The sequence below is a fragment of the Ambystoma mexicanum genome, chromosome 4p, assembly GCF_040938575.1.
Source record: "Ambystoma mexicanum isolate Mex_15411 chromosome 4p, UKY_AmexF1_1, whole genome shotgun sequence".
Lineage (NCBI taxonomy): Eukaryota > Metazoa > Chordata > Amphibia > Caudata > Ambystomatidae > Ambystoma > Ambystoma mexicanum.
Window position 1 is genome coordinate 689235560 of NC_090927.1, and position 17635 is coordinate 689253194.

The 17635-nt window shown below is 48.4% G+C and overlaps 1 protein-coding gene across 2 annotated transcripts in view; it reads right to left on the bottom strand.

Annotated features, from left to right (window-relative positions):
* SLC17A5 (solute carrier family 17 member 5) overlaps nucleotides 1–17635 on the bottom strand; it is a 1156538-nt gene that overhangs the window by 545416 nt on the left and 593487 nt on the right. For both annotated transcript variants that reach the window (XM_069606252.1, XM_069606253.1), the window contains exon 7: nucleotides 5231–5389. In XM_069606252.1, coding sequence (XP_069462353.1) covers nucleotides 5231–5389 — 159 coding nt within the window. The remainder of the gene's footprint in view (nucleotides 1–5230; nucleotides 5390–17635) is intronic.

The following is a 17635-nucleotide window of genomic DNA, read 5'->3' on the forward strand; positions in this document are numbered from 1 at the left end:
ACGTCTGTTCCCTGAGCCTCCGGATCCAGCTTCCAGCTGAAAAACATCAATAACTGTTTGTTCAATCTGGGTGCAAACAGATCGGTGTCTAGAGGACCCCAGAGGACTGCCATCGGAGCAAACGCCTCTTTGTGGAGCATCCAGTTGCTGGAGTCATGCCAGTGACGCGAGTTCCAATCCACTACTACGTATTGCACGCCCGGGAGGTACTCCGCTGTCACTGAGATCTTCCAATCGAGGCAGTAATGCCAAAAGTCTTTAGTCAACTCCACTAGCATTGACAACCGAGTGGCCCCTCGGCGGTTGATGTAGCAAACCGCTGAGATGTTGTCCATCCTGAGCTGGATGCAACACTCTCTGTCCTTGGTGAAGGTCCTGATCGCAAAAAAGCCTTTGAGTAATTCAAAGTAGTTTATGTGAAGTGACAGCTCCTCCTGCAACCACTTTCCGCATGTCTCTAAGATGGCCGCATCTTGCTCCCCATCCTGCTCTGTTGGCGTCGGACTCTATGGCAAACTCCGGGACGTCCCCGAAAAGGGCTTGTCCGTTCCAGGGTTCCATGTTCTGAATCCACCATTCAAGCTTTAACCTCCCTTCTTGATCCAAAGGGTTCAGCTGATGAACTCTAGCTGAAAGCCTGACACTGTCTGCAGTAGCCATTTGTCGCCTGAAAGCATTTGCCAATTTCTAAAGTATAATAGTGTCCTGCTCCCCACTGGGGAGTAGGTAGGTGTTCTTACCCGTTTATGATCCTGGATGCTGGTAATAACCTCGCCCTCTGCATCCTCTGTTGCAGTGCCCTCGCGCCGGGAAGAACTCATCTTGTTGCCGGGACTCCCAATAGTGGGTTCTTGGGTTCCGAGGTCTCCTCTGCGACTGGGAGCAACCGGGCGCACAACCTCTAATGCGACCGTTACCAGAAAAACTCTTGTTGGGAAAATATTTTTGAGGGATGTTTGCGCCTTCTCTAGGGCCGTATATGTGCCCACAAAACACCCCATCTCTTTTGCGAAGGCCTCGCCAAATAGAAGTCCCTGCGCGTCTTTGCCAGCTTCATAGGAAGCTAAGTCTCCTAGCTTCGAGTCCATCTTCAGCAGTGGCCCTCTTCTCCTCCCAGGAGACACACAGCATGTTGCGCCCAACTTGCTAGGGTGTCTGGGTCCACAGGCTCCCAGGTGTCCCTTGCCCTCTCAGCTAGGTCCATGGATCTTGCCTTTAGGACTGGCCATGTCCAGTACCTTCTCTTGGCAGCCTTTCCAGGTGCGGTCCATGCCTTTCCTAACGTCTCTGGAGGCTTTCGATATGAAAGTGATAATCTTCGGATCCAGTTCTGGACTCTCTGCCACTTTTCTGGCCAGTTCCGGTCTGGGACATTTTGATCGCATCTTTAATCTCACTTCCTTCTCAATCGGCTTACGTAGCCTTTGAGTCATGCAAGTGGTCACTCTTGATGACGGTAGCCAGTCGTTTGACTCTGGGTCAAAACATGTCTGTACATTCTTCTCTGGGCTCCTCTAAAAGCTTTTCTTTGCATTGCCTCTTCCCACCTTTGGATTTCTGCGAGGCTATCGAGGCAGCAAATCACAGACTTTGATGAGGAGTCATCGTCGCCTATATTTTGCGGCCCTGGGGAAGAGGATAGGAGGCTCGGCACCGTTGAACGCAACATGAAAGCATCTTTTAGCTTCTTAAATGCGTCAACGCTTCTTAAATGCGTAAATAGCCCCAGGAGGCTTTCTTGTTCCCTCCACATCATCACCTTTTCGTTTACGGGTCTGTTCTCTCCCCTTCTCCGAGGACGTGCTTATGACCCCTTCGCAATTCAATCCTTCAGGCCGTCCCAAATGAAGGATTCCAGGGCATCTATCCTATCCTGGAGAGGGTGCACCCCATGCAATACCACGTTAACTAAGTAATCCCCTAACACCCTCTTAAAACTGGGTGTAAGTTCTGATTCGTTTTCTGATATGCTTGGCTTTCGCTCCCCACAGTCCTGTTATCTTATTCCATGTTGTGCTATTTCTCTCTGGTGCCTGAACGATGCAGGCTCAATGGCACGTTCCTCAGGGAAGTGGGGGCGCCTAATGGGGATGTATGCAAGTACTTTTTCTCCCATTATCCAGGTGCCCCAAACCTAGGTGGTTACTGTATTTGACTGTTGAACGACCCATTCAGCGTTTCTTCCATTATCCTGGTGCCCATAACCTAGGTACGACTGTATTTGACTGTTGAAAGACCCATTAGGCATTTTCTCCCATTATCCAGGTGTCCCAAACCAGGGTACCCGGTACCCAGGTTGTCCTTCCTCTCCCCCTATCGTCGTCCTCCATGCCCCACGCCATCTTCCCTCTGGGACTCGCCCTCGCTGCTCAGATCTTCGCTCCAGAGAGCCCATGAACAACGAGACCATGCCATCCACTTTGGACAAAGAAAAAGAATGCTGCAGCCGAACTTCATTAAAGCATATGGTCCGCATACCTTACACCACATCTGTGGACATAGGCCGCAGGCGCGGCCATCCATCCATGCACCATAGAATGCATCTATGGCTATGCCATTCCGGTCTAGCAGCGCACATAGCAGTCCACACTGAAACCCCTGATGTACCTCAACACCTCTGCCATTAGCATACAGCGACTACTAACGAAAATAAAATGTGGTATAGCTGGGCACACATCGAATCTTCAGCAATAGCATTTTATCTTAAACCACCAACAACGCTCACCCACGTGCCTGCCATTTAGGCTGCTTACTGGAGCCTAGCCTGCCACCTAAGTCCTAAGCCGGTAAAAATGCACACTAGCATCTCTTAATCTAAACTCTTAGAAACTCCAACTCATTGACTGCGGTCACCGTTGGCATTCCAACCACAAAGCGCATTGAGGCCATACAAATGGGGAAAGAGCACTATATAAATAAACAAATACAACAATACTTGATGTGCCCAGCCTTCTTGCTGGTTGAGGCAGTCTGTGTTCTCAGATAACAGTGCTTACACACTCCCAACTTGTCTGCAGCTTCCTTATGCTGCTGCCTGCTTGGATTGAAGCACACCTAGGTGTTCGCTGGCACGTGTTGGTTGTTCCGGGATTATGCTTATTCGCTGCAGTAAAGAATATCTCCTCTAAGGGCCGGGGCAAGACTAATCTTACAGTGTGAAGCAGCGAAATGAGCCAGCTTTATAGAAAAGCACCTGTCGGGTGCGCGCACAGTTGCGCATGCGTGCCGAGCGTAGATCCTCTCTGAATGCCTACGCAGCGACGAGGATGCCGAAAGAGGTGCTTCCTGGGCCGCGAGGCTTCGGAGGGGAGGAACCGCTGCTGGGAGCACAGCCAGGTGGCCCAAAAAGCGAGTTAGTTACTTGCCGGTGTGGCTGCACCTGTGTTTCATTTTGCCAAGTTCGCTGCAGCTCCTGATGATAGTGGAACGTGATCAGTCCGTCTTCCTTGCTAATCTTCAAAATATGCGCTGTACTCTATGCAATGATGGGTGCCACTTGATCTCAAGCAGAACTTGAAGTAACATTTCAATTAAAAACACATAACTGTACAGCAATAACCAATGTCACGGCAGGAGCTACATATACATGCAACTTATCTTGTTGGAAGAGCAGAAATTAAGAGGAAACGACCTAGCCAGGAAGTGGCTTATGGGACATAGAGACAGGATATGGACATAGGACTACCAGAAGTACTGGGGTTCATGGGATATGAAGTTTTGGAAAGTGATTTTTCCTGTTGAACTTGAGAAGAAAAAAAGAAATGGATAGAACGTACCAAATAAATATGAAGATTTAAATCTGCTGGAAGAGTAGAAATAAAGAAGTTGAACCATAACGCTTGCCTCAGGTCTCGACATAGAATGTTGTTTACAGCCTTGATAAAGGCCCAGGAGGGTTGAATCACTTGTTGGCTGGAACTTAAATTAACCCATATCCTCAACAAACTAGTCAAGGTTGATTTCCTTGATACCATTTTAAAAATGTTTCAATATTAGTATTCTAGCAACCCATCAATGTCTTTTAGTGTAACACAACTTTCCACATATGATGACAGTGGTTCCAGAAGCAACTCTAAATTTGGCATTGCATTTTTGTGCTTCTGAGTGAACTCAATGCTGAGGTACGGTAGGTCATTTGTTTTATTAGCTTAATCAACAGCCACTTGGAAATAACCTTTGAGATTCCATTGGGCATCTTCGACTTTCTCAAGTGTACTTTCTACCCAACGATTGAGCCAAATACCTAGGAGTTTAGCAGATCTTCCTCCATGGCCAACCGACTCCAGGACACCACTTATGAAGCATGCCACTGCTGAGTCTGCCAGCTTGGCTAATTTCTTATCCTGTTGGGCTGATGGCAAGTACCACTGTGTCCCCATGAACAAAGCTCATGTACCTTCACCTATTGGAATTTGGGTTCTGACGGGTTTAATATAAGGCTCGCTGAGCCCCACAAACATATGCTCCAGATGTGTTTGCTCGTCTGACTGCAGGTCGCAATTTAGGGACTACAGTGAGGGTTTCTGGTAACTCTGATGCACAGCACACAAAACTAGGGAGGGGATAGACACCCTGGTGATTCCCCTGGTTTACCACCTCTGGGGTCAGGCACACAGGGCAGGCAGTAGTACCCAGTCCCCAGGGATCCAAGTTGTCATGCTATAGCCTCTCTGAAGTGACTTCTTCACACGAGGGAACACATTTTTCTTTAATCTGCTACTTATTCCAGATTAATTTGCCTAACATTTTTGTTGCCGCCACCACCCACGAATAGTGTCATTGCCTTTGCAATCCTGACTCTTTGTGCTTTAGAGCAAAAAACAAGGTATGGCCCTAAAAATGTAGGAACATTATTAAACTTTTATAAGTCTTGGAAAGTTTAGGAATGTACTTGCCAAACCTATTTTAGGTCTCCAGCTATAGAATGGGTTTCAAGGTGAAAGTGAGAAGATGGGGTCAAAGTCCTAATCTTATGTGCCCAGATTGATTGCTGCCTCCTACTGAATATTGAGATGCTAAAAATTATTTTTCAATCAGCAAGTCGGAGATAGCAACAGAAGGTAAGCAAATGAGATACCAAATTGCTAAATCTGTTAAGAGTAGTTACGTGATGAGCAAAGACTCTTATTTTCTGCCATTACATTCTAGATTTCAATTTTTTCAGTCAAAGGGCACTTCCTTACTGTTCAATTAGCTTGCAAAATAATGTGACAACCATCTCCCATCTTACCTCTTGAGCATTGAATCGTAAGATCTCCTTCATATATGTAGGCAACAATGTCAGCAAAGTGTAGAAAGTCCAATTGTAAGAAAAATGTGCGACAATTATTGCCCAAAGCGGCAAGGATTTTACCATGGAACCACATGGTATTGACTTCTGAGTAGACATCTGAAAAATAAAATTAAAAATGTGTTTAACTAACTATAAAATACACAGAAGTATTATTCTGCAGAACTACACTCATAGATACATGCAATGCATGATGTACTGACATTCTGAGAGCAAAAAATGAAGAGCAACAGACAAAAGAATTTCCTGAACGGTGACCTTTGCCAATAGTCATCACAACTGCAATAGCCCAGGGATTTATGTACCAGAAATTATTAAAGAGTTTTTTTTTTTAAATCCATGGTAGTAGTGCAAATTGTTGTGTGTTACCTGTACTCCATCCCTTCTGCAGCTCGGTTTCCTCAACTGCACACAGGTTCTCAGGCAAAGCAGATTGAGAATGCTAGAAATCTTAGAGCGGTGGATGAGACTAGATATGAGGAGAAAGAATGTGTGGTATTCAGGGAGATCAGTTCTGCAACAGGGTTTTGATCCAGTGAGCCAACTTGGTCTAAACACTTTGTCGTATTTCAAGTGTCAAACAAGTATGCTCCAAACAACTATAGATCAAGCAGAAACTCAAAATGCGCCACGTTTTAATTTATTGCTATGACTCTACGCCCATTGGTTAACACGTGTTTCGGCCTTGGGCCTTTTTCAAAAACTGGACATATACTGGTTAGACATACCTAATGCAGCATCAAAAATATTTATACATCTGTCACTTGCAATTACATTTTCAGTCAGTTTTGGGTTAATCCCTCGTTAATCCTACAGCGATCACAGCCACGAGGGGAACTGAACTCCATGATCATGTGTAACGAGGGATTAACCCGAAACTGGGATGTCAAACATATGTGATCACGGACAGAGTACAAGGATACAATCAAAACAGGCCTTTTTATGTTAATGTGCTTTTATACTACACTAAATCACATTTGTCCATGGAGAGGCTACTGTGCCCCGACCAGGGTCCTAGAGACCTTGGTCTGTTGGAGGAGAGAAAATGGGCTAGGGGAAGATGGGAGGACAGAAAAGCGGGAAAGGAATACAAGGAGAGATGCAGGGGCATGGTGGTTGGTGATGGAGTGGGTGCATGCCAGTCTTGTTAGGTGAGCCATAGTTCTGCAAAACGGAGGTTGTCGATATGTTCTAAGGTGTACTGGTCGTTGGATTATGTTTCTAAGGGAGATTTGGAGAATTGTAAGTCAGTACACAATGCAATGTTGGATGCTTGAGGGTTGCAAGAGTACGCTAGAGAAATGGTGGCTTACTTCCCGGGCAGCTCTACACGTCGTACCCCAGGTCAAACGGAGGAATATTAATTCTGTGATTTGCAAGCTTCATCCAAGAGTGGTGTAATAAAGACTAGACTCTGTATAAAGATGAATGTTGTTGGTAAGAGAAAGGAGCAGTCAAACTAGTATTGTAACATTGAAAAAGCCTGGCAACTTGATGCCAAAAAGTTTAAGAGTTTGTTGTGTGTCATGCTAGACTTTATTTTAGTTCACAGTGAGTCAGGGTAATGGCTAACTCGGGATTAGACTATCATTGTCGCTGAAATCCAACCAACACAGAATAGGTTTTAAGGCTTTTATTTATAAAATACAGCAGGTGTTGCAGAAACCTTGGGGATGGCCAAACTAAGGGGATCCCTACTACTTTCCTTGTCCTTCCTGTGGATCCCTCTACTCTAGCCCTGTTGTGCCTACTTTCCCATAGTCCATTAAGATGTTCTACGTCTAATGCAGGGTAACTCATGCTGCTTTCACAGACTACTTCCAGGGGAGGCTTAAAGGTCGTAGCCTTGTCCGTCTTCCTCTGGGACTTCCTGGGGATTCCTGAACTAAAACCGTCACCTCATCATTTGGTCAGTTTTTCAGGTTCTCACCTCATGCCCTTTCACACCTTTCTCCATCATCACTGTCCCTTTTTATCAATTTCCGCACTACTTCCTCTTTGACTTTCTGAACTCTCCCTTTTCTCCTCCCCCCTCACTTCACTCTATACCTCTTTACTTTCGTCCCCTAATCTCACTACACTCATACTTTCCTTTTACCCGTGTCCTAATCTTGCACACGCCCTGCCTTCCTCTCCCTCTCCCACTCTGTCCTGATCTTACAACACTTCCTGCTTTCCTCTCCCCCTCTCTCCTCGCTCCAATATCTATCCTCCACATAGTCTTCTAAGCTCATCCCTTCTAACCTCTACCACAATCTCCCACTACAGTCCATTCTCTATTCACTCTTTAATCATTCCCCTCTCTATACAAACACTAACACTCCATTTCCTCACTCTCCCTCACTATACCTTTTCTACCCTCACCTTCACCTTCACAAAACACCACACACCACACACACTACTTCAATTTAAATCTCTATCTCTCTCTCTCTCTCTCTCTCTCTCTCTCTCTCTCTCTCTCTCTCACACACACACACACCCAATACATAATTGACACTCTCACAAAACACTATTACAACCTCTCTGCACCTCATCTCCTTCCTGCACCTAATCTCTCTGTTCACCAACTCCACACCTGACCTTACCTGAATAAATTTCAAAGTTAACAGGTCTGGCTTTTATAGTCCAGCTTACCTCGATCTAAGTGGCCACCCTGCTCCCCTTGGCCTACTACCATCGACGACATGAACAAAACAACCAAGATGATGCTGGGAAGGGTTGAGGAACTCCTAAATAGACATAGGAGAGAGAATCTGCGAGTAAAGGGACTTAGAGGGACCAGAGCGTGTCAACCTCGGCGCGTGTATCTGACAACTGTAAGCATTTATTTTATTTGAGGACCAGGCAGAAGGCATTACTCAGGACAAAGGGGTTTACACAGCGAATAAGTCTTTGCCTCAGTGATGCTGCAGAAAAGAAAGGCAATAAGGTGGAACACTGAAAAAAGAAAACAGACACACAAATGTCTTTCCCTTTGGTTTAGTGTTCACATGGGGTAATAAGAGCCACAGAGTGAACAAAAACAGATGAGGCATACACCATCCTTGGTGTACCTGCTTAAGTGGGAATCTTGAGCACCTCTGAGCCTATTTAGTTGGTGAAAACATCAGGTCGCTTGAAGAAGAGCCGGTTCTGATCGCCCAACAAGCATAAGAGGCTTGCCCTCTGACTTAATGAAGAAACTTGTAACAATGTGAACAGATGTATATGATGAACTGGTAATAGAACTCCCCAGGAGTCACAAGGGCTGGGTCTGTCCTGACTGATCAGCTCCTGGGGAAATCTGGATTCCAGGAGATGACTGGTTACAAAGGGAAAAACCCCATAGCAACTAAAGCAAGACAGCAGTCTTTGATCTTCCCTGGAGCAGCTGTTGGATTTGCCTGCTAATTCAGGGTGGGGGATGGTCCGAGTAGTACACGATGGATCAATGCAGACAATTCCTATGCTCGCTGAGAGCTCGAACACCAATCTCCTTACATATAATAAAGACAGAATGGCAAGTCCGGGGGAGCACCAGGGTGGGGAATGGAGAGAGAAGCCGAGATGAGAACCGACACCAGGGCACAAATCCTTTGGGTTGGACTATCACTCTACACCAACTCCACCACTAACGTACTGTTTAACAATGTTAAAGTAGGGGGCGTGGCCAGGAGCACCACAGATGTGGCTGCTCCTTTGATTGCCTCCGTTCGGGACCCGCGGCATTCAGCAAAAAGCTAGCCTTCCCGCGGTCACCCAGTAATGATTCCCCCATTAAAAGCAACATCAACGGCAGTGGCACCCCTGACCAGCTAGAGGGGCCCCTGACCCCCAGGAACCCCTGAATCGCGCAGGATTGATAAGCGCCCCCTGGCTCCAAGATGGTGGGCGAAAGAGGCTGACTAACTCGCGAGCGGAGGGCTGGTGGGGAAGCCCTCCTATGATTGCAGTGGCTACAAGATTGCTCGGAGGAGACCTGCAGTGGCGGTGGGCAGAGCGGAGGGTCCGGTGGGTCTGAAAGAAGGTCAGCGACCGAGCAAAGTGATAGCTACCCCCTTCCCCTCTCCCAACATATGTGGAAGCCGTTGCAAGTCACTGTGAGCCTGCAGACCCCCTCCAGTATGCGACGGCCCAAGGGAATCACCATTTCTTGCCGAAAGCAGCGCCCACGCTACACTCCGGGTGATGGACATACGCAGCTCCTGGAATCCAGCGATCTCCCTCAGGGCCGTCTTACCGTCTCCAGCCTGCACCTGAAGCTGGGCTGTCTTGGCCCCCCGCCCCCTGCTGGCGGCCCTGGAGTTCCGGAGAGCGTCAAGCAGTGAGAGGTGAGAGCCCAGCAACTAAACCCACGCATCCCGGGGGTGCCCCCCAACCATATCTGGCAGCCCCCACAGGCTGCGGAGTCCGGGGAGGCGAGGGGGCAGACAGTGGGGCTAAATAACAAAAACAACCTAATCCTCAGCCTGCTGCCGAATATAGCTTCCCGATCCAACAGCAGCCCCCAGCCAGGCGACCCTGTATGCTACTGCTGTGGCCCCGGATCTGAAGCAACGCTGCCGTTGGTTACTACCACTATTGCTGTGTCCCTTCACGGATCTGACAGCTTCCAGGGGCGCCCCGGACCATGTCCTGCGCACTAGTGCCGCCCCACAACCGGACATCAGCTACAGCGACCTGGAGGCCTCTCCCCCCCTGGGCCCTCCGGACGCCCTCACCCGAGCTGCAGGACCTGAGCAGAGCACCACCCCAAAGTCTACCTTGACTACCTGATTGCTATTACACGGCACCAGCCACGCTGACTCCTTAGTGGCTTGTCCACTCCAGACCTGATAATTCCTGGGGCGCCCCCGCGAGTCAGCGGATAAAGCATCACACCCTCACCCAAGCCCTGCTTGCGGCATTGGGGACTTGGCCCTGAGAAGTGCTTGACAGTCTGCCCCAGCGTGCTCCTCACCACCAGCCACCAAGACCCTAGCAGACCTTGAGCCCGGGGAGCCATTTTCTGGAATCCCCCTGGATGGACCCCCGACTCTCAGACACCTATAGCCAAGGCTCCCCTGCTAACATCATAGCGGCCGCATGCTTTCCTCCAAGGAATTCTGACATCCACAGTTTGGAGATTCTGGTCTGAGTTAAGCCGCCCTCTTGAACCAGAAGGCTCCTCCAGCGAAACCAAAGCTAGCGCAAAGGTCCCCGAAGGAGACAAGAATGATGACGAAACTCGTCAAAACGGCCAAAAGCTCAGACATCTGCACCATGCTACTGGTAGCGGATAAGACCAAGAAACCGGACCCCCCAAACTCACTCCACAGAGGTCCTCCGAAGAGCAGGCAAAGCTGGCAACCAAGGAAGACATCCAGAGCTTCATGCTAGACATTAAAGCAGAGTTTAGATCCTGCATGACTGAGCTCACTGCGAAGCTGGAACAAACAGACCAGAGGGTCACAGAGGCTGAGCAGAGGATAGTTGAGGTCGAGGACCTGACCCAGAACCACGATGCAACCCTGGCAGATATACAAAGAGAAATCCAGGCTCTGCAGAACAGAAGCAAAATCCTGGAAGTTAAACAGGAGGACCTGGAAAACAGAGCCCGAAGGAACAATCTTCATATTTAAGGGGTCCCCTCAACAGTGCAGGATATAGTCCTCCCGAAATACATCGGCACCTTCTTTCAAGCCCTGCTCCCACTCATGGACAAAACCCAACTCATCCTAGACCGTACCCATAGGCTGCGCCCAAGGCAGGGAGTGGACTCAGACGACCCACCGGATGTGATAACGAGGGTCCATTTTTACTCCACCAAAGAAGCCATCTCTGCAATAAGTCGCACCAAGGATAGGCTGTCCTTTCAGGGCGCCTCGCTCCAGATTTATCAAGACCTCTCTCCCTGTTAACTTTACAAAAAAGAAGAGCCCTCAAACCCTTAACCCTATTCCTGCAGAACCAGCAGATCCGGTACCGATGGCTATTCCCCACTGCGCTCCATTCACCTACTAGGGAACCCAATGCTCAATAAGCCACCTGGAAGATGCAGAATCTATTCTGCACCCAGTCTCTCCCGGGAGCTCACCCACTCGTAGTCCACGCTGCGCGTCGGGGGAGTCAAACCAGCCCCCCCAGAAGCATCATCAACCTGCTTGGTCCAAGGGACAGAGGCGCCGGAAGATGAGATAGACCTGCGATGACTTACGATCGGGAATCGACTAGCCACAAAACTACAAAAGGAAATAACAATGCTGCGGGGCCCCGAGCGGTCCATACCCCACTCCGAGGTGTATGCCATCTATTTACCCTTGGAGGCGAACTCAGTTATGTTCTATTGTTCCGGCCCCTTTGGCTAGAGGGACAGAGAAGGCCCAGTTGGCTATGGGAATTGCTGAACAGGAAAAAACGGCCTCCTACATTACCACAAGTTTACTCTTCCATTGGAGAGGTCATAAAACTAAACCCGAGGAGATCGGCACTGACGCCAAGCCTATACATGATGACTGAAACCCACCGCCCTCCCCACCAGCTACAGTCCCAGGAGCCAGGAGATGCTCGTGAGTCCCCCCCAACCGCACCAAAAACGGAAGTTTCTAACAATAAACGTCAGAGGCTTAAGCTCCCCGCAGAAGAGGAAATCCACGTTGCAACGCCTGCAGAACGATGCGGCCTCGGTCGTCTTCCTCCAAGAGACTCACCTGATCCCAGCAGATTTCACCCAGCTTCACGATAGACAATTCCTGTTGCAGTTCTTGGCATTAAATGGCACCAAGAAGGGTGGGGTGTCGGTGCTCTTCGCCAAGGGTCTCAGACGACAAATCCTGGACACTTTACTCTGCCTGGAGGGCCGCTTCATAGCGGTCAAATGCCGGATCTATGACCAACTCTATTCACTCATTTCGGTTTACGCTCCAAACGACAAACAAGAGGAGTTCTACTTAGCCCTGGAAGAAACCCTCTCATGATTCGTCGAGGGCCCGACGATTGTCGGGGGAGATTTCAACGGAGTGCCAGACCCAATAAAAGATAAATCACACCCTCCGGCTCGCAAAGAGTTTAGCTTCGCGGTAGCCCTACTCAAATTATTCAAAACCCTAGATGTGGTGGACACCTGGAGAGTTCTGCACCCGGAGGACAGAGACTATTCATTCTATTCCTATATGCATAGAACCTACTCTCGCATCAACCTTCTGCTGGCCTCCCCTCAAGCTTTGGCTTTCACCGACAATGTGACCATTGGTCCTAGGGTGCTGTCAGATCACGCCCCGATTATTCTAACGCTTAGAGCCTTCGATCCTAGGGGACATGTCATTAAGAGACGTGGTGGCGAGGTCTATTAAGGAGTTCTTTAAGGAAAACAAAAATGAAGACACCTCCCCAGCTATCACTTGGGATGCAATGAAGGTGGTAGTGAGAGGAGTCCTAATCTCTCAAGGAGCAGCTTGCTATAAAAGGAAGCGGCAAGCCCGCCAGATCCTGGAGGACGAAGTGCAGAAAGCAGAAGCAGTGTGTAAAGCGAAAAACTGGACCCCCCCCCGAACCCACCGGGCCCTACAAACAGCCCGAAAGAAGCTTGAAGCACACTATGCGGAGGACATGGCCCAGCTCCTGGCCAGGACAAAGCAAAGCTACTACGCCAAAGGGAATAAAGCAAACAAATTCCTGGTGGAGAAGTTAGTGAAGGTCAGAAAGAGAAATACCATCCTAGGCCTTCGTGACCCCCAGGGCAGAGTCCAATTTGCGGATGGTGACAAGCTACGTCTAGCAGCGGCCCACCTTACAGACACGATGTCGGCATCCCCAAGATCGCACGAAGAGCAACAAACCTACCTGCAAGACGCAGCCCTCCCTCATATCACTCCTTTGATAAGAGACGAGCTAGAGGCCCCGATCACAAGCGAGGAGGTCGACGTTGCTACCAAGAGTCTCAAACCAAGAGCCCCGGGACCAGACGGGTGCTCGACCCGATTCTATAAAATCTTCTGTCCTCAGCTGTTGACCCTCCCCTGACGACGCTTTTTAACTCCTTTGCCGTCTCTGGGACGATTACCCCAATAATGCAAGAATCGATCACAGTCCTTGCTCTTAAAATGGGGAAAGACCCCAGAGATAAATTCGGCGCATAGACCCATCTCCTTACTAAACCTGGACGCTAATATATACTCGAAAGTCCTGGCAAACCGACTGGCGAGAGTACTCCCGGACATCATAGACCCAGACCAAACAGGATTCATAATGAATAGAGCCACTACAGAAAACATACGCAGGGTCCTTAATCTGATTGAGGTCGCTAATCTAGATTCGCAAAAATTAGCAGTGCTTGCCTCGGACGCAACCAAGGCCTTCGATAAAGTGGATTGGTCGTTCCTCTGACTCACCTTGGAATCCTTCCACTTCAGACCCTCATTTCAAAAACTGGACCTAGCCAACTACCAAACCCGAAAAACCCTTCTCCGGGTCAATGGCCTACTATCCAGTCCAATCCCCTTAACATGTGGAACCAGGCAGGGATGCCCCTTATCCCCCTTGTACTCCGCCCTGGTTATGGAACCCCTGGCGCAACGAGTCCGCCTCAACCCCAGAATTAAAGGCCTCCAAGTGGGCCCCTTTCAGCACAAGATTGCGCTATATGCAGATGATGTGATGTTAACCATAACGGACACCTCTCAATCACTGAAGTCCTCTCTAGCGGAAATTCATAGATTCGGAATGGTATTCGGGTTCGCTATTAACTTCGCAAAATCATCAGCCCTAGGGGTGAGACTAGAATTAGAAGATAAAGTATCCTTCAGAGCCCACTGCACGATCCAATTGAGCAAAAAGTCGATTCCCTACCTAGGGATCCAGATCCCTGCTCGCCCGGAAGATACCTATCAGACAAATTTTCTGCCGTTATTCAAGATCCTGGAGGGGGACCTCGATCGCTGGCTCTCACAAGAGATTTCGTTACTGGGCCGCATCGCAGTGTGTAAAATGAACCTTCTCCCACGGCTCCTGTATGCTTGTTCTGCCCTTCCTGTCATGATCCCCCTGCGCCTCCAGAGAAAGGTATTGCGCTTTATCTGGAAAGGTAAAAAAAAAATCAAGGATCCCACTAAGAACGATGTTGAGCAGCCCAAGCATGGGAGGCCGATCTCCAGAAAGAACATAGCAGCGCAGCTAGCGCACACTGGAGCTTGGACCATCAGCTCGAGGCGCCCCAGATGGGCAGAGATTGAACAAATCTCGCTTACCCTTTTCCCTCCGCTTCCTGCCGCACCTCCCACCCGCCCTACGGAGGAAATGGCCGGCCATCCTGTCCTCCACTAAGCACATCCTAAAAGCATGGGAGTGGGCGCGTAAATATAGAAGCATCCCGAGAGAACTGAGCCCATCCGCCCCAGTGTTTCATAACCCTGCCTTTGCACCGGGAACCTCCCCCTCGAACTTCAAAAACTGTATCGCTGGGGGCCTTAGCTCCCTGGGTCAGCTATTTGAGAGGAGTCAACCACTCACCTTCGAACAATGTAAGAGCGCCTTTCGCCTAGCAGAAACTGATAGGTTCTCATATGAGCAATTACGACATTGGTGCTCGCACCCATCGACCCGCTTGGCGGCCACACGGGAACTGGACCCAATAGAACTGTCAATCGCTGAACCGAGGACGAATCGCGACAATATATAAACTATTGCAGACAAATTTTCTCATCGCTAAAGCAACCTATATGCCACAATGGGAAGCAGACTTATACACCCAATAGAGGACCAGTCCTGGGTGGACATCTGGTCGCGAACACGGTCGTCCTCCTTCTGCTTCACCAACAGGGAATGTGTGCATAAATTACTTCTAAGGTGGTACTACCCCTCGCCCCCGCTCAGACTACACCACTTCAATCAGGCCTTGGACCCCCGATGTTGGCGCCGCTGCAGCCTTTCGGGATTTTACCTGCATATGTGGTGGTCATGCCGGGTTGTTTCGAACTTCTGGTCCCAATGCATTGCCACCATAGCGGATATTACCAGGATTACGCTGCCGTTAAACCCAGAACCTATTTTACTAGGAGTCCCAATCCCGGGTATATATCCAAGATCATTACTCATCTTCTCCTAGCTGCAAAGATCACGGTGGCGCGAACTTGGAAATCCCCGGAAGGCCCCCTAATGATCCTGTGGTGGCTAAAGCTCTGGGACATCTTTATAGCGGAAAAAATCACAGCGGCAAACAGAGGAGTCCTTCACGAACATCTGGTCCACCCGTGAGACTACGACCAGAGCTATCCTGCACTAACATTCAAGCCTCGGTCAGTAGCGAATGCCCTACTGGCCGAGAACAGGGACATAGTACAAAGATCGGAGGAGCGTGAACTAGACGACAATTGAAGGGGAGAGGGAAGCTTAAGGGAATGTGCTAAAATGGCTAAATAAGTGGCAAATATTCAATTTGCTGTAATGTATGAATCTCCTGTGTGTTGATCAAAAATAAAAAAGTTAAAAAGAAAACAATGTTAGAGCAGAGTAAATATCTTTGTGGGGAGGAAAGGAGAAGAATGAGGAAACCCCACAGGGGGTAGCAGAGTACAGGGAGGGATACAAAAGAGAAGAGGATTTCAGTGGGGAGATCAGAGGGGAGGCAGGTGCACAAAAGAGAAGAGATTTTCAGCTGAAACACCATTTATCAGACATGATGCGGGAATCTAACAGGGGGAACCTCTAACCGTTTCATACATAAGGAACATGCTCAATATTGCAAGCAGACACTTAAAATGGAAGCATTCAAAGTCACCTCAATAAATATACAGGGCCTTAATTCTCCACACAAAAGGCTGAAATTGATGAAACTACTCAAGGACCACAGGACAAAGCTAGCAGGGATTCAGGAGACTCCTCTGCTCTCGCACCCACATGCTCATATCCAAATACTTCCCTATGCAATTACTTGCTACCAGGAAAGGAAAAACGAATGGGGTACCAATTCTAATGGGGCCTGACTTCCGTTCAATTTAACATCTAAACTGAGCAAAAAAGAGGGAAGATATCTAATACGCAAGGCCATGATGCAGAAAAAGCCCAGACACAAGCAACGATATACTGCCCCAATACTGCCAAAATGGCTTTGTGACGTTCTTCCACTAACTTCTTCCGGGATAATAAAAGTGAAAGTCTCCCACCACAACTTGTCTGGTAGGCCCTTTAAGGCAACAATCAGAGGCTCCCCTATCAAAAAAGTGGTTTGGTTTAAGAAACTCAAAGCAACAGAAGAGGCCAAACTAATACCAGAAATGAAGGACCATGAGGTGGCGCATAAAGTAGATGGTACTAAAGAGACGTTAAGACGACTGCAAGATGCTAGGAAGCAACTTACTGCCTTACAGTCTATTCAAACAAAATTCCTGATTCGCACAAAAAAAAACAAAAAAAAACACCTAGACTCCTGGCCTATCAATTAAAAACAAGGCACAATAATAACAAGACAAGGGAAGTGAGGGATGTTAACGGCAAGTAGTTCCACTAGGAGGCAGATACATTACAGCTACTCAGTTCCTTCTATGAAGTCCTCTACATAAATGATACCAACAAGAGGGACACAAGGACATTCTTAGAGAATGTGCAGTTGCCTACTCTGCTACTCTGTCAGGTGCAGAAAGGGATGAGCTTGAGGGTCGTATCACGAAAGGAGAAGTGTTGAAGGTTGTGGGGGCTGAGAAACTGGAGCAATCCGCTGGCCCAGATGGGCTTTTACATTTTTTCTATAAAACAAACAAATAAAAAAGTCCTGATCCTGCCCATGAATCAAGAAGCAGTGTCAATTACAATGGGTGAAGCAATAATTTCAATATTCAATGGAGAAAGAATTTTGAACTTTGCGACTCCTATAGCCCGACTGCACTCTTGAATGTTTATGCAAAAAAATATGCAACTATCGTAGTCCAAAGAACAGAGTGGCTTCTACCACAACTGATACAAGACCAGTTTGGATTTGTAGAGGTCGCCAGGCAGTCGACGTTTGTAAGGTGTTGGACCTTTTATCCATAACCCCACAAATGGAATGCCCCTTCCACCCAGATCATCCTGGAGGCCGAGAAATCCTTCGACAGGGTGAAATAGGGCTTCCTTCAGGAAGTCGTGAACAAAATTGCCTTTGTCCCGCAGATAACCAAGGCCATTATGGTGATCTATACAGCCCCCACAGTTAGGCTATGAGCTAATAGATTCCTCTCAGAAGCTTTCCGCTTAAACTGGGGACACAGATATGGTTTCCCATTATCTCCCCTGCTGTTTGCGCTGGTGCTGGAGCCCCCGGCTTAATACACAATCGACTGCCATGAGATAACAGACGTTAAATACAGAGTAACAAATATAAAAACGTGTTATTTGCTAACAACTTCTTACTAATGC